The sequence below is a fragment of the Neoarius graeffei genome, chromosome 18, assembly GCF_027579695.1.
Source record: "Neoarius graeffei isolate fNeoGra1 chromosome 18, fNeoGra1.pri, whole genome shotgun sequence".
Taxonomy (NCBI): Eukaryota; Metazoa; Chordata; class Actinopteri; order Siluriformes; family Ariidae; genus Neoarius; species Neoarius graeffei.
This window is the reverse complement of record NC_083586.1, coordinates 39,840,202-39,866,223: the sequence shown is the minus strand read 5'-3', so window position 1 is coordinate 39,866,223 and position 26,022 is coordinate 39,840,202. Positions and strand designations below refer to the sequence as shown.

General features: G+C 39.6%; 1 protein-coding gene across 2 annotated transcripts in view; it reads right to left on the bottom strand.

The window, feature by feature from the left end:
* Positions 1–26,022, bottom strand: part of LOC132866184 (VPS10 domain-containing receptor SorCS1) — a 508,739-nt gene that overhangs the window by 58,051 nt on the left and 424,666 nt on the right. For both annotated transcript variants that reach the window (XM_060898794.1, XM_060898795.1), the window contains exons 13-17: positions 25,376–25,467; positions 24,904–25,011; positions 23,567–23,684; positions 10,583–10,716; positions 4,800–4,913 (exon numbers count right to left, since the gene is read on the bottom strand). In XM_060898794.1, the coding sequence (XP_060754777.1) occupies positions 4,800–4,913; positions 10,583–10,716; positions 23,567–23,684; positions 24,904–25,011; positions 25,376–25,467 (566 nt within the window). The remainder of the gene's footprint in view (positions 1–4,799; positions 4,914–10,582; positions 10,717–23,566; positions 23,685–24,903; positions 25,012–25,375; positions 25,468–26,022) is intronic.

Sequence of the window (26,022 nt, the reverse complement as noted above, 5' to 3'; positions counted from 1 at the left end):
AAAATCTGAAAAATGTGATGTGCATTCGTATTCAGCCCCCCTGCGTCAATACTTTGTAGAGCCACCTTTTGCTGCAATTACAGCTGCAAGTCTTTTGTGGTATGTCTCTACCAGCTTTGCACATCTAGACACTGAAATTTTTGCCCATTCTTCTTTGCAAAATAGCTCAAGCTCAGCCAGATTGGATGGAGAGCGTCTGTGAATAGCAATTTTCAAGTCTTGCCACAGATGCTCAATGGGATTTAGGTCTGGAATTTGACTGGGTCATTCTAACACATGAATATTCTTTGATCTAAACCATTCCATTGTAGCTCTGGCTGTGTGTTTAGGGTCATTGTCTTGCTGGAAGGTGAATCTCCTTCCCAGTCTCAAGTCTTTTGCAGCCTCCAACAGGTTTTCTTCCAGGATTGCCCTGTATTTAGCTCCATCCATCTTCCCATCAACTCTGACCAGCTTTCCTGTCCTGCTGAAGAAAAGCATCCCCATAGCATGATGCTGCCACCACCATGTTTCACAGTGGGGATGGTGTGTGCAGGGTGATGAGCAGTGTTAGTTTTCCACCACACATAGCGCTTTGCATTTAGGCCAAAAAGTTCAACTTTGGTCTCATCTGACCAAAGCACCTTCTTCCACATGTTTACTGTGTCCCCTACATGGCTTCTGGCAAACTGCAAACGGGACTTCTTATGCCTGTCTTTCAACAATGGCTTTCTTCTTGCCACTCTTCCAAAAAGGCCAGATTTGTGGAGTGTACAACTTATACAGTAGTTGTCCTGTGCACAGATTCTCCCACCTGAGCTGTGGATTTCTGCAGCTCCTCCAGAGTGATCATGGGCCCCTTGGCTGCTTCTCTGACCAGTGCTCTCCTTGCTCGCTCTGTCAGTTTAGGTGGACGGCCATATCTTGGTAGGTTTGCAGTTGTGCCATACTTTTTCCATTTTTGAATGATGGATTGAACAGTGCTTCTTGAGATGTTCAGAGCTTGGGATTTTTTTTATAACCTAACCCTGCTTTAAACTTCTCCAGAACTTTATCCCTGACCTCTCTGGTGAGTTCTTTGGTCTTCATGATGCTGTTTGTTCTTCAGTGTTCTCTAACAAACCACTGAGGCCTTCACAGAACAAGTGTATTTATGCTGAGAGTAAATTACTCACAGTACGAGATGACTTCTGAAGGTAATTGATTGCACTGGATTGTATTTAGAGGTATCAGAGTACAGGGGGCTGAATACTAATGCACACCACATTTTTCAGATTTTTATTTGTTTAAACTTTTGAAGACCATTTATCATTTTCGTTTCACTTCACAGTCATGTGCTACTCTGTGTTGGTCTATCACATAAAATCTCAATAAAAAACCTTTAGGTTCATGGTTGTAAGGTGGAAAAATGTGAAAAAGTTCAAGGGGTATGAATGCTTTTTCAAGGCACTGTAAAATCACCTGCACATTTTTCACACCTCAAAGGTTGCCTGATTTGTTTTGAGTCGATTTTTTCAAGATGGGAGGGTTTTCAATAACATCTACACATATGTGCGAACATTTTTTGTGCACTTTAAAGGGATGATGCCATTTAATTAATGGTGTCATATTTATGTATTTAATAATGGTCTCTAATGGGATTCCAAACTAATTTAAAACATATTTACAGTCAAAACATTACATTTTGAGTGACATATTGTGGTTACATCCAAAAAGTAAGACAGCGACTAGTCATCTCATTTAAGCAGATAAGGAAAATACACTTATAACGCCAAGTTTGGCACTGAACCTAACAGAGGAACACCTCTGATTTCTAATCAAACTCCACCCCACATGAGGAACTTGTCTGCAACTCTCTGGATATCTCTAAGTCTGCACTTTCATCTGAGGTAATACTGGTGTGTGCACATTTTCAGTATTAAATCCCCACTATGTGCACTTCATTCAGTCCAATGTGCTTTCCAGCTGCCCAATCAGCAGTTTTGTTTAAATCTCACATTTTTTGTGATTTGTAATGAAAACAGCTGTAAAAAGTTCAAGCATTAAGCTTAAATGTATGCTGTACCGGTATATACACAAGCAATCCCGCAATCTTTAATAAAACATTGACACTTGCGTCTTCATGTAGAGCGATACATCCTAAATATATTTAACTCAGCTGGAGATGAAGTGCTACTCCATAGGAAGAATTTAGGTGACACGAGATGATTTTGGAGCCTAAAACAGGATCCAAACTCGGATTTCTTTAGAAATGGTCTATTAGTTTCTGAACAGCAATTACGGTGAGTTTAAAACAAAGAAATAAACAAGAGGAAATGGAGTCAGTTAAGTGATATTCTTTAGTTCATGAAATGCTTTACTGTAAGGGGGTTAAGATACTGTACACTGAATATGGTTAAAAAAAAAAATAGCATTTTAGCATTTAAATGATTATAAAGCTCCATTCATGAGTGGCCTCTTCTGCTAATTACGATGAACAATGAATCAAAAGAAGACCGCTTGTGCTTGTTATCCAGTAACATGCTGAAATCAGGTTTTTTTTTTAACCAATAGACAAGAGCAACATTTCTCTGCCGTCTGACTTTCTCTTTGCCTTTTTATCTTTTCTTTACCCTCTATCTCGCATTCTTTTATTCACTCTTTTTATTCCTCTCTTTGCCTTTGTCTCTTTCCCTCTCTTTTATGGTCCCCTTATATCATTCTCACTCTTTTCTCTGCATTATTAGCTCATCCTGCCGACAGGCAATAAGCTTATACCATCCTGCATTGTCCATCGTCTGTCCATCATCCGGCATCCGTCCTGCGTCATCCACATTTCACAAAAATTGCTTCTTCTCCCTCAGTTCTTCACTGACTGATTTTTTCTGGCATGAAGGTAGGGGTACCTAGGGTGCATATAATGTCTATCCAAATTTGATTTCTCACGGGGCCGGAGTGACCTACGCCATCACTGATGGTCTCGTCTATTTTCTTCTTTCTGCCTTTTGTTCTGCCTTCCTCTTCCTGGCATTTTCCCCTTTCATTTCTTTCCCTGTTCTTCTTTCTTTCCATCTGTCTTTTCCATCTTTTTTTTCTTGCCTTATGCTTTACTTTCCATCTATCTTTTCTCTTTCTTTCTTTCTTTCTTTCTTTCTTTCTTTCTTTCTTTCTTTCTTTCTTTCTTTCTTTCTTTCTTTCTTTCTTTCTATGCACTTTTTTCACCTTCCTTCCTTGCTAAATTTCAATCTCTTTGTCCCCTCATTTAATTGTTTCTTTCTTTTCTTACCTTGTGTTCTATCTTGTCCCTCTCTCTGGCATTCATTCATTCATTCATTCATTCATTCAATTGTTAATTTTGTATTTACTCTCAAGTCAAAGTCCCTCTCACGCCAGAATGTGGTCTTCCCAGGCAGTCTCCTGTCCCAGTACTAACCAGCTCTTTAAGACGTATGGGTGCGGTGGTGCCGATCTCCGTTTCGATAGCCCTCAGCCTCTCGCCTATACAGCTAGGGTTACAGTGGGGGGCTGGTCCTCTGGTAACCACAAGAGTTTGACTTTCCCACTTGCATCTGTATTGCAGCGTGCCTTGCCAGACAGTAGTAGGTACCATTTTTATGGGTACTGGCTCAGATGCTGTAGCCACTATGTCATCATGTTGTAAGAATGTAAGAAAGAGTGTAACAATAGTGCCCTGCGCATGCGTCTGCAGGTGTTCCTATTTAAATGGCCGGTGAGTGTATACAATTTGGTTCACCATTCGAAATAAATGGAATAGACTAAAGAAATCGCTTTCAGACATGTTTATGCTTATTACTGAGGGAAAGTGAGTTCCTATTTTAAAATATACTCCAGGTTGTCCCCCTTTCCTCGCCTTCTTCGGCCAGTGGTCCCATGTGTGATGTAGATGTGATGTACTTCCGAGTTGTTACAGGAAGTTATTGAAAGGAGTATTGAGACCACTGAGCTCTAGCGCCGGGCCTTTTCCGGGAAATAAGAGTTTGGGTCATGGCGACAGCATGTGTATGTCAGCCTCGGTTTGGAGGTTTCAGTTTCGAAAACTGTAAGAGGTAAGAGTAGAATAATATAAAGTACAGACACTTGGTATATTTTACTTCTGTGATTTTTAAATTGTTCATTTTTGGATTACACTTCATTTTTGTGGCTACTGCCTCATAGAGTAAATATATATGCGATATTTACTGTATGGACATAGTATCAGAAAACAATTTTATTGATAAGCAGTAGCCACATGTACCCATAGGGTATCTATTTTTATGATGGTCTTTGGTATGACCCAACCGCAAGTAGAACTCACGATCTCCCGGTCATGAGGCGGACACAATAACCACTAGACCAACTCATGGTCATGTATTTATTCTAATTGTATTTAATTTCATTCATTTTTATTCTTTCTATCTTTTCTTTCTCTCTCTTTTTAAATGTCCGTTGGGGGTGGTTTCAGCCCGGTGACATAGTAAGCCTGCTGTTGTTCATCTCTATTAGCTAATTATAATCTTGCATGTCTTTGCCACTCATCTGAGAGGCTTCATCAGCTCATCCTTTTCATCCCTTGAACATGTTTCACTTTGTATCAAAGGATATTCTGACTATGAGGAATTAAAGAAGACTCTCAGGGTCGCATCTTTTGTAGATCCATGTTCTTCACTTATTAACACAAAACCAGTAGTCTTTTACAAACATACAAACTTTTACAGAGTAATTCTGCATAAATGGTGCAGAGGAATATGATGTAGTTATACTGTTGTATTTTTTCCTCAGATTCTAGAATTGACTGGCTGGACTGTAGGGAAATACGTTCATGTAAGTGTGTACGTGCTCACCCGGTACTGTTCAGGAAACTGTGGCCTGTAATGCAGCTCCTGGACATGGAAGAGGGATGAAACCAAAATGCTGGTGTACATCGCCCATCTGTTCTCCGTTCATAGCCATAATCACTGGAAAAACACACACACACACACACACACACAGAGTTTAAGGTGTGCAAGAACAAACAAACGCCGGTAAAATTGTAAATGCAGTAAACATCATTATATAAATCTCTCTTTTTCTAAACCCTCGTGTAATCCATCAAACCGATTTCATCTAGCTTCTGCTGTTGCTTTCTTTTCTTACATAACACCACTGACAAGCTGAGAATGTCTGTTATATGAATGATACGTTCTTACACCACTGATAAGTAACAGATCACAAACTCAGCTGTGTTTGTCTTTTTGATCGAGCATACAGACCGGACGAGCTTAAGTTGTTTGTCCTACGATTAAAACCCAATGTGACTGCGCAGCTCCAGACGATGGGGACAAATTGCTGCAATTACAGCAACACACTACACAGATGCAGCCACGTTGTGATACTTAATGAAAGCTATTACACTCCATGATTAATGTCTTTCGGCGGGTATTCTGAGTAGCGACTGCCCCCGTGGGGTCTTCAGATTTGAGGATATTAGGAAAGCAGCATTAATAATTCTGATAATTCACAGGAACATGAGCAAAGTGCCATTCCGGTCACATGAACCAGGAGTGCTACGGAATTCAGACAAAAGTTTTAGGCCTGCAAAATAGAGAGGTTTGACATTTTACAGATGCTGTGTGGACGTAAGGATCAAGTAATTTGTAATGCAGAACTAATACACAATCCGACTACTAGATGATCCCATTCCTTTCTCATGACTGTCCTCTTTCACACAGCCTGGAGTTTCACATTTAACTAGTTTCCGCTTGGTTGAAGCAGTCTCAAAGCTAATCTAGCTGAGCTTCCCCGAAATGCTAATCATAGTGCCCTAGGTATAACAGTGAACTCTTCTCGTTTGGGTGTTTATTCATTTGAGTTTCCATATGCTGTACTTCTTGCAACAAATGATCACTATGTAAAACTGCAATTACAGAATGTAATACAAGTAAAGAAGTATAGGACCAGTCAAAAGATTGGACACCTTCTAATTCAATGCTTTTTTCTTTATTTTTATGAATTAAAAGTCACTTCATGTCTTAAAGTAATGATGGATGTCATTTCTCTTTATTTAGTTAAGTGGTGCTTAACAGAATATGGATTACTACAGTTGTGGAATAGGGCTATTTACTGTATTTTTATTATGTACTATTTCCTGTTTGATCTCAAACGCATTAAAGGTAGACTGCCTTTCAAATTTTTCAAGTTTAGGTCATAAAAAGAATTTTCCCTGACACCCAATTATTTTTGTTGAGTGGACTGAAAGCTAATTCGAATCACAGACTTCCAATTTTATTAGGTTTTTTTTCTTTAATAGAAGAATTAATGATTTTTGGGCCACGTGTCCCCAAAATTCTGGACTATTTTTTCCTGCTTTACCAAGACGCAATTCAAGAAACTACGTCATGCATCATGTGGTGAACTTTCCCCATTCACGCAAGGCATTGTGGGATACAAATTTGAAACAGGAGAGAACAATGGCAGACGTGAGTGTGTCAATGAAATGTGAAAGACCGACTACAGTAATGGAAAGTGAGAAGAAAAAATGCTATTTTACAAAGGAAAGGAAACACAGGACCAAACTAATAAATATCGGTGGTCAGCGAGCACCTGTCAGTGCACGGTCAAGGTAAACCTGTAGATGGCAGTAATGCAACACTGGATGCCAGCTGCCGTAAAACCCAAAAGATGAAGAAGACGACGGTGACTAAGGTAAGCGTGCGCATGCGCACATAGATTTCCTCTGTCTGCTTGACTGCGCAAAACAAGCAATTTCATGCACATTATTTTCTCGGGAATAATAGTTAAATAACTTCCCAGCCACAGAATGGTATGTTTTTTTCTTTTTAGATATTGCAGAAATAAACATATATCACAATGACCAAATTTCAGAGGGAACTAAATTTCACTCATTTTATGAAATCAAAGGCAGTCTACTTTTAAGAAGGCAAGAAATTGCACTAATTAACTTTTGACGAGGCATCTGTTAATTGAAAAGCATTCCAGGTAATGACCTCATGAAGCTGGTTAAGATAATGCCAATAGTGCACAAAGCGTCATCAGGGTAAACACTGGCCACTTTGAAGAATCTAAAATATGAAACATACTTTGTTTTTTTTAAAACACTTTTGTTTACCACATACGGTAATTCCATATGTTATTTCATAGTTCTGATGTCTTCAGTATTGCTCTACAATGTACAAAATAGTCCAAATACAGGGGAAAAAAACTATGAAAGAGTATGTATCTACAAACTTTTGACTGGTACTATCTCTTTTTCTTTTTTGTTCAAATGAGTCTCTATCAATGCACAAATGCATTAATTTTTAAAAAAAAATATGAGTTAAAAGCCACAAAACGGCTCAAGCACATGATGAAGAATAGATAAACATAATATCTACAGTATAGCAATTATTTTTTGGCCAAAATATTTGGTCTAAACCAATTTCCTAGTGAAATAAAAGCAAAGGCTAGAGTGCATTAGAAATATGTTAGAAATTAACCAAGCTAGCTAGTTAAAAGAATGAAAATGGACAAACTCAGACCTGCAGCCTCGGCTTTGATATCTATCTATCTATCTATCTATCTATCTATCTATCTATCTATCTATCTATCTATCTATCTATCTATCTATTTACTGGATTAGCATTAGAGGGATAGAACTAGACATACCATGTTCAAAGTATTTCAGAAGTACTATAAACATGTGAAATGGCATGTTATGTACTAAAAAACAAAACAAAACTTGAACTACTTTAACTGGGGAAGCCATGGCCTAATGGTTAGACAAGAAGCTTTATGACCAAAAGGTCGCCAGTTTCCCTGGACCAGCAGGAATGGCTGAAGTGCCCTTGAGCAAGGCACCAAAACCCTCAACTGCTTCCCAGGCTGCTCTGGGTATGTTGTATGTCACTCTGGATAAGAGCATCTGCTAAATGCCATTAATATGATGTACTTTTATTTTGGAAACTGAAATTGGGAGAAGGGAGGGGTGTTTTGCTGTTCCTGTTCAACAGAGAAACCTCAAGCAAGTGCCAAAGCTTCCACATACAGTGGTGCTTGAAAGTTTGTGAACCCTTTAGAATTTTCTATATTTCTGCATAAATATAACCTAAAACATCATCAGATTTTCACACAAGTCCTAAAAGTAGATAAAGAGAACCCAGTTAAACAAATTAGACAAAAATATTATACTTGGTCATTTATTTATTGAGGAAAATGATCCAATATTACATATCTGTGAGTGGCAAAAGTATGTGAATCTCTAAGATTAGCAGTTAATTTGAAGGTGTAATTAGAGTCCAGTGTTTTCAATCAATGGGATGACAATCAGGTGTGAGTGGGCACCCTGTTTTATTTAAAGAACAGGGATCTATCAAAGTCTGATCTTCACAACACATGTTTGTGGAAGTGTATCATGCCACGAACAAAGGAGATTTCTGAGGACCTCAGAAAAAGCGTTGTTGATGCTCATCAGGCTGGAAAAGGTTACAAAACCACCTCTAAAGAGTTTGGCCTCCACCAATCCACAGTCCAATCCACACTCCAAGAGCAAGGCATGTAATGGTCGGCGAGGTTACAAAGGACCCCAGGGTAACTTCTAAGCAACTGAAGGCCTTTCTCACATTGGCTAATGTTAATGTTCATGAGTCCACCATCAGGAGAACACTGAACAACAATGGTATGCATGGCAGGGTTGCAAGGAGAAAGCCACTGCTCTCCAAAAAACTTGCTGCTTGTCTGCAGTTTGCTAAAGATCACATGGACAAGCCAGAAGTCTATTGGAAAAATGTTTTTATGGACGTCTGAGCCCAAAATAGAACTTTTTGTTTTAAATGAGAAGCGTTATGTTTGGAGAAAGGAAAACACTGCATTCCAGCATAAGAACCTTATCCCATCTGTCAAACATGGTGGTGGTAGTATCATGGTTTGAGCCTGTTTTGCTGCATCTGGGCCAGGACGGCTTTCCATCATTGATGGAGCAATGAATTCTGAATTATACCAGTGAATTCTAAAGGAAAATATCAGGACATCTGTCCATGAACTGAATCTCAAGAGAAGGTGGGTCATGCAGCAAGGCAACGACCCTAAGCACACAAGTTGTTCTACCAAAGAATGGTTAAAGAAGAATAAAGTTAATGTTTTGGAATGGCCAAGTCAAAGTCCTGACCTTAATCCAATTGAAATGTTGTGGAAGGACCTGAAGTGAGCAGTTCATGTGAGGAAACCCACCAACATCCCAGAGTTGAAGCTAATTCCTCCAAGCTGGTGTGCAGGACTGATCAACAGTTACTAGAAACGTTTAGTTGCAGTTATTGCTGCACGAGGGGGTCACACCAGATACTGAAAGCAAAGGTTCACATACTTTTGCCAATCACAGATATGTAATATTGGATCATTTTCCTTAAGAAATAAATGACCAAGTATGATATTTTTGTCTCATTTGTTTAACTGTGTTCTCTTTATCTACTTTTAGGACTTGTGCGAAAATCTGATGATGTTTTAGGTCATATTTATGCAGAAATATAGAAAATTCTAAAGGGTTCACAAACATTCAAGCACCACTGTGTATATATATATATATATATATATATATATATATATATATATATATATATATATATATATATATATTCTATCCACATTCACTGGATATGAGCAATCGCACGCTCCGATTGGCTACTCTATTACTAGGATATCCGCTCATATACCATGAGTAGAGAAAAACATAATGGCGAAACGCAACAAGTCAGATATATCACTTTGTTGTCAAATACTTAAAAGAAACAGAAATAGCTAAAAGAATATAGTTTTATGTTTGCCTCCTCAATGTCTCCTGTTCCATGCTCCAGCTCAGTCAGTGGCAGTAATGCACCTTTAATGTACCAGTAATGCACCTTCCCTGGGCACTGTTAACATGTCCACCCACTGCGCTGCTCTGGGTATGTATGTGTGCTCATTGCTCGTATGTGTGCATGTGACTGTTCACTGTTTCAGATGGGTTAAATGCAGAGAGGAATTTCACAAGTGTACATGTGATGAATAAAATTGTTGTTCTTCTTCTTATAAGTTGGTTTGCCAACTGCCGAAAACCCCACAAAAATACATAAAAAGTAACAAAATATGGAATAAAAAGTATTTGATGGTAAGAACATATCTTTGTTTATTTTTCAAGAACTATTATTACAGCATTTTTCACAAATTGCTACTGTCATTTCACCGGTTTGTTTACATTCTAAATTATTTTGTCGGAAGTTTTATACAAATTTTTCATTTATTGAATTTGCAAAAAATAAAAATAAGTGGTCTGTTTCTCAAAATCCAGTGAATGTGGATAGAATTAAAACAGTTATTCCACTCAATCTTGTCATACCTGGCTTATAGCCGACTTGGTGCGACGCACCTTGTCAGCTTTCAGCTCATATACAACCCGATTTCATGGAATAACTGTTAAATATATATATATATTTTTTAATAACACAACTCAGATATAAGGAAGAATACAATCTAAACCCACAATAAGCAAATTAAAGTCTTCTGTTCATGGATCCAGAGACTCTTTGGGATTTGAACCCACAACTGTGTGATCAATATAACAAAATTGTCATATGTGTTGTAAAGAAATGTACTTTTCTTTAAAAAAAAAAATCCTCACCATTCAAAATCAGACTCCGTACATTCACAGGATTCCGAAGTCACGGTGACCGTGTGGGTCTTACCCATGACACACTTGGCCATTGGCTTCAGCTTCCGATAGATTCTCTTCACACCCATGAGGCAAGGCTCACCCTGTAAGACATTTTTATTTTACAAGAAACTCAGGAAATCCTGTTTTTCCCTCATTTACTTCCCCTATAAATAATTCACATTAGCCAGTGATGGAGTGTGTATGCATCACACTGAAAGAAAAGGAAACACTGTCTTTAACACTGTGGTGTTCTCTCTTTCTCTCTAACATGCTTGCAGGTTGCCAGTGTGCCCTGTCTCTCAGTTATGTTTCATACACACATCCATATTGCACTTGAATTGTTTTCTTCTCATAACTTTTTGTTTTTCCTATTATGCTCAACTCAAACCGTTGTTCCAAACCCAGTTGTTTTGCTTTCGCTAGCTGAATGAAAGCAATTCTTTTTGAAACTCAGGTCCATTTATCTTCTTCTGTCACATATAGCCTGACTTTATTTGAATTTTTCATGCATTTATCAGAATTAGTGCTCCAGTGCTGGACGAAAAGTGGAACTTGCACATTTATCATCCTTGGAAATTGTGCAATCGGGTTAATGCATACAAATTTTATTTATTCTAATTTGCAAGTTGCTATACCGATCAACCAGGACTGTTCAAAACATATGATGCAATATCCATATGTTTCTCTACAGCCATGACCCTCTGCACAGTCCTAGCAGCTGTATGCAACAGTACTATCTTCGTCTTTAGTTTTCCTAATACAAGTAAAAGAAATGCTGTAATTGATTTGCCCCCTAGAATTACAAACTCACTCATTTCAGCTCGTGTAACATGTAGCCATTGATTAAAACCTTTATAAGCAGCCCTGTGCATCTTGTTTACAGTATAGATGATAATTTTTAAAATCCATTTTAAGTATATTAACAACACTGTTTTTGTTTTGTTTTTGTGTGTGTGTGTGTGTGTGTGTGTGTGTGTGTGTACAGTGGCATGCAAAAGTTTGGGCACCCTTACTGAAAATGTCTGTTACTGTGAATAGTTACAGTAAGTGAGCAGAAGATGAACTGATCACCAAAAGGCATAAAGGTGAAGACGACACATTTCTTTTCAGCGTTTTCTGCAAGATTTGTGTATTATTTTTGTTTTGTACAATTGGAGAGTGAAAAAAGAAAACGAACGTCATGCGAAAGTTTGGGCACCCCAATACATCTAAGTTCTCAGGTAACTTTTACCAAGGTTCCAGACCTTAATTAGCTTATTGAGCTGTGGCTTGTTCAAATTCTTCGTTAGAAAAGGTCAGATGATGCAGATTTCAAAGATGTGTAAATTCTCTGACTCCTCAAACTTGTCTTTAAAATCAACAGCCATGGGCTCCTCTAAGCAACTCCCTCACAACCTGAATAATAAAATAACTGATGCTCACAAAGCAGGAGAAGGCTACAAGAACATAGCAAATGCCGCTTTTCCACTACAAACGTGGCTGAGTCGGGCTGAGCCGTGCCGTGCTGAGTCGGGCTGAGCAGGGCTGTTGGAGTTGCATTTCGACTACAACCGCGCTGAACCGTGCTGGCTGGAAGTGGGTGGACACATTGGGTGGAGTTAGCGAAAGTGGGTGGACGTCAGGTGATGTCGTTAAGCAGTGCAAACAGTGACATCAGTGATCTTTTAAGCGGTAGTCTCACGACCCGAATAGTAAACAATAAACATGGAGGACATGGAGTCGTTAGTGTTGCTGGTCTTGGTGCTGTGGCTTGTTGTCACCGACAACGCGGACAGATACTGGCAAGAGCGTATAGATGAGGCGAGGCACATAAGGCTTCAGAAATTCTCGTAATTCGTAATTCTTCTCCTTCCGGGTTTGCGGTGTTTACAGATCCCAGCGCGCTCGCGGGGTGTGTGTGGGCATGTGAGGACACTCCTCCTCACCAATCAGTGCACAGGGGAGTGTCTGCTCATGCCCCCAACCTCACTCGGCTCGCTTTGGCTCGCTTCAGCCCCACTCCAAAACCGTGCGAGTTTTAGGGGCTAAGCAGGGCTGAAGCGAGCTGAGTCGTGCTGGTTTTTGGTAGTCGAAACGCGAGCCGTGTCGGGCTGAAGTGATCTGAAGCGAGCTGAAGTGAGCTGAAAAAGGGTAGTGGAAAAGAGCCAAAAGTGTTTTCAGGTAGCTGTTTCCTCAGATTGTAATGTTATTAAGAAATGGCAGTTAACAGAAACAGTGGAGATCAAGGTGAGGTCTGGAAGATGAAGAAAACTTTCTGAAAGAACTGCTCGTTGGATTGCTAAAAAGGCAAATAAAACCCCCTGTTTGACTGCAAAAGACCTTCAGAAAGATTTAGCAGACCCTGGAGTGGTGGGGCACTGTTCTAATATGCAGCGACACCTGAACAAATATGACCTTCATGGGAGAGTCATCAGAAGAAAACCTTTCCTGCGTCCTAGCCACAAAATTCAGCGTCTTTAGTTTGCAAATGAACATCTAAATAAGCCTGATGCATTTTGGAAACAAGTCCTGTGGACTGATGAAATCAAAATAGAACTTTTTGGCCACAATGTGCAAAGGTATGTTTGGAGAAAAAAGGGTGCCAAATTCCAGGAAAAGAACACCTCTCCAACTCTGAAGCATGGGTGTGGATCGATCATGGGGTTGTGTTGCAGCCAGTGGTACAGGGCACATTTCATTGGTCGAGGGAAGCATGGATTCGAATAAATACCAGCATATTCTGGAAGCAAACATCACAACATCTGTAAAAAAGTTGAAGTTAAAAAGAGGATGGGTCCTACAATAAGACGATGATCCAAAACACACCTCAAAATCTACAATGGAATACCTCAAGAGGCACAAGCTGAAGGTTTTGCCCTGGCCCTCACAGTCCCCTGACCTAAACATCATTGAAAATCTGTGGATAGATCTCAAAAGAGCAGTGCATGCAAGACAGCCCAAGAAACTTGCAGAACTGGAAGCCTTTTGCAAGAACGAATGTGTGAAAATCCCCCAGGTAAGAACTGAAAGATTATTAGCTGGCTACAAAAAGTGTTTACAAGCTGTGATACTTGCCAAAGAGGGTGTTACTAGGTACTATCCATGCAGGGTGCCCAAACTTTTGCTTCAGGCCCTTTTCCTTTTTTGTCATTTTGAAAATGTAAAAGATGAAAATAAAAAAATTGTTTTTGCTTAAAATATAAAGGGAATGAGTCATCTTTAACTTTACGCCTTTTGGCGATCATTTCATTTTCAACTTGCTTAACTGTTCACAGTAACAGCAATTTTGACTAGGGGTGCCCAAACTTTTGCATACCACTGTGTGTGTGTGTATATATATATATATATATATATATATATATATATATATATATATATATATATATATATATCCCAGCTTGTGGTATATGTATATTATTAAATATGTCGGAATTACAATATTTCAGAATTATTGTTAGAAACTGGTTAATGCAGGTGGCCATTATTTAGTTAACACTTTGTCCAGTTTATTGCAGTTTAATTTTTTCCTTGTAATATCACAATGGCACTTAAAATGCCCTGAAAATACAAAATTGTCTTTCAGAGTTTTTGTTTCTGAACCTGAGCCAGTACAATACTATCCATGAAAAAAAAAACCTTGAACATATTCTCAGTTTAATTTCATAGTTTCTGACTTCAGGGAAAATTATTCAAAATTGTATGAATCATTATTGTTCACATTTTTGTGATTGTCCAATTAAATGCTACAGTGGCTATAAAAAGTAAAACACACCCCATTAAATTGATAGTTTTTTTTTTTCTGATGTTAAAAAATGAGACCATGATAAATAATTTCAAAACTTTTTCCACCTTTAATGTGACCTATAACCTGTACAATTCAATTGAAAAACAAACAAATCTGTTAGGGTGAAAAACATAAAAAATAAAAAAACATACAATAAGCGGGTTGCATAAGTGTGCACACCCTTAAACTAATACTTTGTTGAAGCACCTTTTGATTTAATTACAGCATTCAGTCTTTTTGGGTTCACACCTGCCATCAATTAAAATGACTCTTATTAACCCCAAATAAAGTTCAGACATTTACTCAGTTGCCTCCTCCAGCAAAAGCCAGGGTTCACAGAGAGCTTACAAAGCATCAAAGGGATCTCATTGTTGAAAGATATCAGTCAGGAGAAGGGTACAAAAACATTTCCATGGCATTAGATATACCATGGAGCACAGTGAAGACCGTCATCAAGAAGTGGAGAAAATATGGGACAACAGTGACATTCGCGAGAACTGGACGTCCCTCCAAAATTGATGAAAACACAAGATGAAATCTGGTCAGGGAGGCTGCCAAGAGGCCGACAGCAACATTGAAGGAGCTGCAGGAATTTCTGGCAAGTACTGGTTGTGTACTACATGTGACAACTATCTCCCGTATTCTCCATATGTTTGGACTATGAGGTAGTGTCAAAGAAAAACATCCAGGCCTGGCTAAATTTTGCAAAAAAAAAAAAAAAATGCATCAACTCTCCCAAAAGTGTGTGGGAAAATGTGTTATGGTTTGATGAAACCAAGTTTGAACTTTTTGGCCACAATTCCAAAAGGTATGTTTGGCGCAAAAACAACACTGCACATCACCAAAAGGACACCATATCCATGGTGAAGTATGGTGGTGGCAGCATCATGTTTTGGGGTTGTTTTTCTTCAGTTGGAACAGGGGCTTTAGTCAGGGTGGAGGGAATTATGAACAATTCTAAATACCAGTCAATTTTGGCCCAAAACCTTCAGGTGTCTGCTAGAAACTGAAGAAGAATTTCATCTTTCAGCATGACAATGACCCCAAAAGTTTTGGAATGGCCCAGCCAGAGCCCAGACCTAAATCCAATTGAAAATCTGTGGGATGACCTGAAGAAGGCTGTGCACAAGAGATGCCCTCACAATCTGACAGATTTGGAGCGCTTTTACAAGGAAGAGTGGGCAAATATTGTCAAGTCTAGATGTGGCAGGCTGATAGACTCCGACCCCAAAAGACTGAATGCTGTAATTAAATCAAAAGGTGCTTCAACAAAGTATTAGTTTAAGGGTGTGCACACTTATGCAACCAGCTTATTGTACTTTTTTATTTTTTGTTTTTCCCCTTAACAGATTTGTTTGTTTTTCAATTGAATTGTACCGTGTATAGGTCACATTAAAGGTAGGAAAATTTTGAAATTATTTATCGAGGTCTCATTTTTTTACATCAGAAAAACCTATCATTTTAACAGGTTGTGTACACTTTTTATATCCACTGTATATAGAACCATATATGCTCCACCCCCAAAGGCAGGTCTTGCTCAACAGGAGCAGGAGCTTGTTAGCAGTTAACATGTTTTTTTTTGGGGGGGGTGTATTTTTGGTTGTGCATCTTCCCACATACTATTTCCTTTTCTAACCCTTCCTCTGGTTGTGAAAAGAATGGTATTGAAGAGGGATACATTTGTATGAGGTCGCAGATTTGTGACAGGCACATTTCTGAGATGGTTAGATTGTGAATATGTTGCTTCCTGAGACTGAGTGAGAATACAAGTCCGTATCCATGCACCATTAGGGAATATCCATCAGTAAGAGTAAGTAAAAGGCTCTGGTTAAACTATCCACTGTTCTCCATATTAGCTAGTTCTTTAAGATACATTTAGGTTTGTTTCAATTTAATGGGAGTATGGCATATTTCGAAAACTATTCCCATTTTTACTTTCCAGTCAAGCATTTCAACATGACGGCACTCTGACCTCCTGGTTCAGAAGGAAATACGTCAACATACAGAATCGAATCACAGCTAAGAATCCATTTTAAATGAACATTACTGCACAGTGGCCTGTATTCAAGTTACATACGGTCAAATTTGATCATCAAACAAAGTCAAAGTCTCTCCCATGCCAGGACCTGGTCTTCCCAGACAGTCTCACATACCGTACTAGTACTAACAAGGCCCTTGAGGTGCATTGGCTGGTGCCAATCCCTGTTTCTATAGCCCTCAGCCTCTCGCCTATTACATAGCTAGGGTAACAGTGAGGAACTGGTCCTCTGGTAACTGCAAGAGTTTGACTCCCTACTCGCATCTGTATTGTGGTGTGCCCAGCCAGTTGGCACCATTTTTATGATGGTCTATGGTAGGACCCAACCATGAGTAGAACTTGCATCCTCCCTGTCAAGAGGCGGACACACTAACTACTACAGGCTTTCGTCTAAACGGGGGAACAGGGGCGCTGTGCCCTCTTACTCTCGGCGTGCGCCCCCTTACCGACTCCGTGAAAACATCCCAGCAACACTACGTGACAATGTGTCTGATCATCAAATATGTTATAATTGCTCCAAAAATATTCCAATCATAGTAGATACACCGCCAGACGGTGCAAAAACAATCCGAATTGGCGTTTTCCAGACTGAGGCGCCATGTTGTTTAGTTGTTTACTTGTCGCGGCTGCTCTCGCGAGATTTGACATGGGTTACATACAAGGTCAGCTGACTTGTAGAGTGAGATTTCTCGAGACTGAAAGACCTTTCACCCACCAGCGCGGGAGTTTTTGACAGAAGTAGTTCGCGAGTTGTTTTTGTTGACGCTTGGGCATTTAAAGATGTCATCCCGTGGCAAGAAACGGAAGAAAGCCAAAGACTGTCCGGGGCAGAAGAAGATTACTTCTTTCTTTTTCAATGTTGACAGACAATTTGTTACAATTTCCCTCTCAGATAGCCTCAGAATGTCCCATTGGAGCATTTTTCAAAGGCTTTGCACGGCGGGGGGGACAACCGGCACCATCTCCCCCCCCCGCCCCCCCCCCGCTTTGCTCCCTCGCCATGGTGAGCGCCCTCATACTAAATTTTTCTAGAAAAAAACCTGTACTAGACCAGTTTTCTGTGATCATTAAACAAGCCTATGCAAAATCTACCATCAGTTTCCTTTTTCATGCATTATATCTTTGGTGTAACTCACCTCTGGTTGGGGTGCATGAAAATCTGAGCTTTATTTTTAAACAACCTAAAAAGTGCAGTTTTCATTTCATTTTGTAAACAATATCATCAGTAATTATTGCAACTATACAAAGTAGAATAGTACAGGTAATATCAATGACATGTACAGTGGTGCTTGAAAGTTTGTGAACCCTTTAGAATTTTCTATATTTCTGCATAAATATGACCTAAAACATCATCAGATTATCACACAAGTCCTAAAAGTAGATAAAGAGAGCCCAGTTAAACAAATGAGACAAACATATTATACTTGGTCATTTATTTATTGAGGAAAATGATCCAATATTGCATATCTATGAGTGGCAAAAGTATGTGAACATTTGCTTTCAGTATCTGGTGTGACCCCCTTGTACAGCAATAACTGCAGCTAAAGGTTTCCGGAAACTGTTGATCAGTCCTGCACACCGGCTTGGAGGAATTTTAGCCCATTCCTCTGTACAGAACAGCTTCAACTCTGGGATGTTGGTGGGTTTCCTCACATGAACTGCTCACTTCAGGTCCTTCCACAGCATTTCGATTGGATTAAGGTCAGGACTTTGACTTGGCCATTCCAAAACATTAACTTTATTCTTCTTTAACCATTCTTTGGTAGAATGACTTGTGTGCTTAGGGTCGTTGTCTTGCTGCATGACCCACCTTCTCTTGAGATTCAGTTCATGGACAGATGTCCTGACATTTTCCTTTAGAATTCACTGGTATAATTCAGAATTCATTGCTCCATCAATGATGGCAAGCTGTCCTGGCCCAGATGCATTAAAACAGGCCCAAACCATGATACTACCACCACCATGTTTGACAGATGGGATAAGGTTCTTATGCTGGAATGCAGTGTTTTCCTTTCTCCAAACATAACACTTCTCATTTAAAACAAAAAGTTCTATTTTGGGCTCAGACGTCCATAAAAACATTTTTCCAATAGACTTCTGGCTTGTCCATGTGATCTTTAGCAAACTGCAGACAAGCAGCAAGTTTTTTGGAGAGCAGTGGCTTTCTCCTTGCAACCCTGCCATGCACACCATTGTTGTTCAGTGTTCTCCTGATGGTGGACTCATGAACATTAACATTAGCCAATGTGAGAGAGGCCTTCAGTTGCTTAGAAGTTACCCTTGGGTCTTTTGTAACCTCGCCAACTATTACATGCCTTGCTCTTGGAGTGATCTTTGTTGGTCGACCACTCCTGGGGAGGGTAACAATGGTCTTGAATTTCCTCCATTTGTACACAATCTCTCTGACTGTGGATTGGTGGAGTCCAAACTCTTTAGAGATGGTTTTGTAACCTTTTCCAGCCTGATGAGCATCAACAATGCTTTTTCTGAGCTCCTCAAAAATTTCCTTTGTTCGTGCCATGATACACTTCCACAAACATGTTGTGAAGATCAGACTTTGATAGAGCCCTGTTCTTTAAATAAAACAGGGTGCCCACTCACACCTGATTGTCATCCCATTGACTGAAAACACCTGACTCTAATTTCACCTTCAAATTGTTCACATACTTTTGCCACTCACAGATATGTAATAATGGATCATTTTCCTCAATAAATAAATGACCAAGTATAGTATTTTTGTCTCATTTGTTTAACTGGGTTCTCTTTGTCTACTTTTAGGACTTGTGTGAAAATCCGATGATGTTTTGGGTCATATTTATGCAGAAATATAGAAAATTCTAAAGGATTCACAAACTTTCAAGCACCACTGTACATACATACAACATGACATTTGTAAATATGAAATAAATAGCACACAAGTGGATCTTATTAGCTCATTAGTCCTTGACTTATTGGAATATACCTACAATTATTCTATCCACATTCACTGGATATGAGCAATTGCGCACTGATTGGCTACTCTAATACTAGGATATCAGCTCATATACCGTGAGTAGAGAAAAACTAAATGGTGGCTTTATCAAGTATTTTAAAAAAAAAAACCAGAAATAGCTAAAAGAAGATTCCCCCCCCAAAAAAAAAAAAAAAATCTCCTGTTCCACACTCCAGCCCAGTCAGCAGCAATAATGCACCTTTAAGCTGGTGTGCCAACTGCCAAAAAAAAAACCTGAAGAAGAAGAACAAAATGGCAGACTGTGTTGCTGAACCAGCCAAGGACGAAATAAAAACTTTACTTGAAAACAAGCCCCCCAAAAATACAAAAAAAAAAGCAACAACATATGGAATAAAAGTTTCTGTGAAGGTTCTCAGTCATCCAGGTCATCGTAAACCGTAGGTGCTAAAGAAGGCAACTGGACTTGCTTGAAATTCTTGAAGATGTTTCACCTCTCATCCGAAAGGCTTCTTCAGTTCTGATTGACTAGTGGGGAGTTCCAGGTATTTATCCTCTAGTGGACTAAAAGCAAACCTAAATGAGAGTTGCTGAGGTCACATGAGTCATTGACACTCAGGTGGTGTTTACATTAGACCGTATCAGCGGATCATCAGATTGACGTTTTTAAAATGATTCGCGTGCACACAGCAATGCCAATACACGATTCGCGTGCACACAGCAATGCCAATACACGGATACGCTAATCACATGACTAATTAGACGGCACGTAAGTTGAAATGTGTCAGTGCGGCTCAGCGCTTCCTCCTCAGCGGCTGCACTCCAAATCACTCCGCCCTGAACAGCGAGTGCCCTCTGGAGGGTGCGCACTCCGGCCCTGCGCAGCTCACAGAGCGCGCGAGTGAAGCGCACGAGCAGTGATTCGGGACTGAGCCGCTGTGTGTGTGATCCCAGTGCATATCGGGCATGCGCAAGTCACTCACCACTTGCAAGTGGAAGAATGGCAAGCCTAAAGACAATCATAACTACACAATGGGCAGTATTTGCATCTTACCATGAACAACATTTAAGAATGACAAAGCAAAGCATTATATTCATACTTTTATACTCTTTAATGAAAAACAAAAAGGTGATACAAGGCAGAAACAATAGCTGGAAGTGAAGTCTGCGCCGTTTTTCAGCAGTCGCATCACATGACCAACGTGGCATGAACAACGCCAGCGAATCATGAAGGTGGATGTCACAGTGACGTTGTCCAATGACGACGTCAGCTTGAGCTCAGCACTGCGTTTCCTCGTATCTCAATGTTTACACAGCACCGGATCAGATACGAACTGGGTTGAATACGTGGGCCCTGGCGGATTCAAGTTGTTCCGCCTGTGGAGTCGTTTCCCGGCGTTTTAATGTGAACGGGCAGTGCATCCGCGACGAAAACGAGACGGATACGGTCTAATGTAAACACCACCTCAGTCATCCTCTAGGTGTTAGGGTCACTGGAGACCGGGTGTGAACTGTGTTAGCAGCCTAGAGGGTCGTTAAGGTGATCTGTGGGTCGCTGTGGTCGTCATATGATCCACAGATCACCTTAACGACCCTCTAGGCTGCTAACACAGTTCACACCCGATCTCCAGTGACCCTAACACCTAGAGGATGACCGAGAGTGTCAATGACCCATGTGACCTCAGCAACTCTCATTTAGGTTTGCTTTTGGTCCACTAGAGGATAAATACCTGGAACTCCTCACTAGTCAGACAGAACTGAAGAAGCCTTTTGGATGAGAGGTGAAACGTCTTCAAGAATTTCAAGTAAGTACAGTTGCCTTCTTAATCACCTACGGTTTATGGAATAAAAGTATTTGATGGTAAGAACTTATCTTTTTTTTAAGAATTATTCACAAATTACTACTGTAATTTTGCCGGTTTGTTTACATTCTAAGCAGAAATGATTTTGTCAGACATTTTGTATAAAGTTTTTATATTTATCAAATTTGCAAAAAATAAAATGCTCTGTTTCTCAAAATCCATTGCATGTGGATAGAATAAAACAGTTATTCCACTCAATCTCATCGTACATGGCTTATAGCCAACTCGGTGCTACGTGCCTTGTCAGCTATCAGCTCATATACGGTACAACTCGATTTCATGGAATAACTGTTAAATATATTTTACAATCTGCAAGTGTAGTTTGAAATAGTTCAGCTTTCTATTTAAAATAAATATATATATATATATATATATATATATATATATATATATATATATATATATATATATATATATATATATATTCTATAAGTATATACCAACCTCAAGCATGAACACTTTTATTTAATCTTTCTTCGAATCATTATCACTTGCTGAATGCTATACCAGCTTAGGCTGATTCATCAACTGTGGAACTTTATTTCAAATTATGATTTCTCCTGACAGTTTCATAAATCAGACAGATTTGTCTTTTAGTCCTTCCTTGTGCTCAAATCTTCACTCATTCCAATGTAACTCGCATAAATAAGGGCCAATGTGTTTACTTCCTATAAATCACCCCATTTTACAGACTTGCACATGGAAAAAAAGGTGCTTACCCGTTCCTTTGAGTCTTTCCGTCATTATTTGAATTGCTTGCGGAGGGAAAGTTCAAATACCATGATTGACACAGGAGATGACAAGAGGAAATCAGCAGCTGGTGGCAGCCCAGTCTGCCTGCCTGCTCTGATATTAGAGTAAAGCACTTAACTCGCACCAGTGTTCCGCAGAGCCTGACCATGTGCTAGACCTAATCTGTCTGTACAAGTCTGAAGGAAGGGTTAGAAAACACACCAAAACAAACATTGCTCTCACAAAAGGAAATATAGAGCTCTTCAGAATTTTAATGCCTCAACTCTGATTAAGACAATTTGAGGGCATTTTTTATGGTGGTTCATAAAAATGCATTAAGAAAATCAGAAAACGGAACAGCAGAAAACACAAACACAATAGCAAAAGCAAAACACAACAACATTAACTCAAAACATAAAGGAGAGTTCCTTACTGATTTAACAAACAAATAAACAAACAAACAGTTTTGTTTTGCTATCTTGTTTTTGGTTTTGCTATCGTGTTATTGTTTCCACTGTTGTGTTTTGGGATTTATTGCCATGTTTTAGCTTTCTTGTCATATTCTTGGTTTTGCTGTCTTGTTTGTAGTTTTGCTGATACATTATTGGTTAAGCTGAATACAGGTCATTTCGTCCAATGCTTTTTTGACCAAGATGTTTTGTCCAAAGCCTTTTTCATACGCACTATCAATTATTTTATATTTCAGGTATTTGTTTGTTCGAAAAAAGGAGGAATTCTCAATGGAATTTGACCAAAGCAAAAGACATTTTTGTAAAGCAAATGAGTGCCATAATATATGCGCTTCGACACTAAAGAGCGTACTAAGGGGGGTAACTACGTTGGCCTGTGCCACTTGCTGACCATGGGATGAGTTAACTCTCTTGTCATTGCAGGCTGCTCACTTACATGTCTGTTTCCGGCTGGATCATATTAAATCTTCAGGCGCGGGGCAGTGCTCTCACGGGGGCTTCGTTCACAAATACCAGGCCAAGGTGTGGTCCTACAGACCCGAGACCATGCTCTTTCAAATGGGGAGGCTTAGAGGAAGGTGCCTGTAAAATTTGCCTTTGCTGTGAGCTCCATTGGCAGAGTTATTAATTTTTGAAGCAGTCTGGATCATATTAAATCTTACACCGTTTGCTTTACAAAAATGTTTTCTGCTTTGGTTAAATTCTATTGAGAATTCTTCTTTTTCAAACAAGCAAACACCTGAAATATAAAATAATTGATAGTGTGTATAAAAAAGGCTTTGGATGAAATGGTCATTGGACGAAGTGTCCTGATCCCGTTACGCTATTGTGTTATTTGTTCTGCTGGTGGATTTTTGGTTTTGATGTCGTGTTGTGTCTTCTTGGTTTCATCAATCAGGCGCTATATAATTTAATGTTTTATTTCTAAAGACATAGTACATTATCATTAGAGGCATATCTACATGTCCTAAGTTGCATACATGTATATGTTTTCTGATTCATGGAATTGTAGTTTTGGTAATTCAGTGAATCCAGTGAAAAGTGAAAACAGCTAAAAAACAAGCTTCGGTTCTGAGGTCAGTTAAAAATAGGGACCTGTCTCTCCAAAATTTGGACTTTAATATTGAAAGTCTTACCTGGTTATGGAGGTGCCAAGTCTGATAGTCTGCCTCAGTGCATCGCCTGTTAAAAATAGACCTGAAGTCGATCTTTACCAGCTGCCATTCGGACCGATGACTGACATGCCCGAAAATTCTGCAAATAAAGAGAATCCTATCAGCCACCATGTGCTGTTCGAGAGCCACCATATTGGGTCTTCACTGACACAAGTGATTATTTTGACATGCCAGCAATGCATCTGTCATGTGTCTTGTCAGCCCTAGACAGTCATTACCTGACTGAAATACAAGCAAACCTTTGACATTATTAGGCCTTGGGGAAATGAAAGAAAGAAAAAAAAAACACCCATGGTTTGACCTTGCAAGGAAAAAATTCACAAAGTAAGGAATATTTCTGCCCAAAATGCCTAATGTGCCAATGAATGCTAATAAGGACCCATTGCCATGATCTCATTTGCATGATGCTAACTGGTGCAATAAGTAGCTTTCAGCATTTTTGGACAAAGTCTTCCTTTAAATCGATACAGTTTTGATGAGTATTAAGGCTTAACCTTGGATGATGACATAATGGCCTATCTTAATGACTATTTCGCAATCTTTTTTAGTAAACACCATCAAATGACAATAAAGATGCTACATGAAAATGTTGCTCATGCCTGTAGGCCCCAACAGCTCATTACGCAATTTCTAAAAGTAAAAATAAAAAATAAAACCACGGTAGAGAGTCTCTGAGTTCCACAGTTCTTGTCTTCTGGTTTTTCCCTTGTTGATTGGAAGAGCCGAAAATAGACCTGCATGCATGGCTTGCTCTCCTGCACATTGATCTACACTGCACTGATCAAAATGCAGAAGAGGTTGTTTTGATGTTTGGTGAGACCTTGAAAGAAATCCGTCCTTTATTAGTGAGAGAAAAGAGGGAAATGATGGCAACTTGTTCGTTACAGATGCACAGGCACACACCTGAACTCTGATGAACACAAAGCATTAACTCTATCAGCACTCATCTTCAGCTTTTCAGTTGTTGTTTGTTGAAGAAGCTGCTCACCTGAATAAATGATGAGTGCTCGGAGAGCACAATATCCCCCACTGGCAGCTGTGCCATAACTCTGGTAAAATGCGGCTGAATTGAACGAAATTGCAATATGCATATTATCGACATATAACAACAAATCCTGTCAAGTTCCGTGAAATTCCTCCAAAAATTGAGAGAGGAGTTGATTTCAGAAGGTGAGCACCCTTCTTGGGACGGACAGACGGACATCTCCACGACATATCCCCCTTCGGGCCTTTCAGCCAGCGGGGGATAAAAAACCATCCATCCATCTAATTTATTTATTTATTTTTAAGATACATACGTCATAATCAGCGTCTCTTCCCCTGGCTCGCCCAAAACTCCGTCCACAAACAGCGGCAAAGATGTAAAGCTATATTTACTCCATACCCGGCCCTCATCGAAACTCAACCTGTGAAGAAACACAAACATTACATTGCATTGCACGCATACACACACACACACACACACACACACACACACACACACACACACACAGCTAACTGTTTTTATGCACCACACCACTGCTTTTGCTTTGAAAAGACCTCATTTCCTCGACATGCCTGACTACTACAGTAATTGAAAAAGCCAGACTGTGCCAGCCTGATGACTTCAGTGCATTACAATTCAGCCTTCTATTGAGAGTATTAAACAGCCCACTGAGATTAAGGCAAACGTTTACACATTTTATACAGTAAACTCATTCTGTAAGCTTGAATTGACTCAGCAAGCAACATATTCATAAAAGATAACACAAGATAAGCTTGCATTATTACCATAAGTGTCTGATAGGGAGAGGAGTGTGTTGGATAGCCACGAGTGCACCTCCTTGGTGCAGGTATAGGATGCTGAATTCCTCGTCAAATATCTGAAAGAATAAAGCACCAAAACTATGTGTGGTGTCCTGGGAAAACCATTCACCGTTTGAAATTTTGACATTTACTACTATTGCATGTAATTTTGCCCACTACAAGCTTTAATGAACTGAAACATGTTCCTCTTTTGAAAAAGTACAACTACAAGTTCGAATATTTTAAAGTCTGAAGTGAAAAAATTGCATTTACAGATCCCTTTTCCAACTCCACTGAAAGACACCCATGCACTGACTGTCTAAAAGCAACTGTTATTGACTGATTTACTGGAAGCTGCATTATATTTACCATCTCATCTCATCTCATTATCTCTAGCCGCTTTATCCTTCTACAGGGTCGCAGGCAAGCTGGAGCCTATCCCAGCTGACTATGGGCGAAAGGCGGGGTACACCCTGGACAAGTCGCCAGGTCATCACAGGGCTGACACATAGACACAGACAACCATTCACACCTACGGTCAATTTAGAGTCACCAGTTAACCTAACCTGCATGTCTTTGGACTGTGGGGGAAACCGGAGCACCCGGAGGAAACCCACGCGGACACGGGGAGA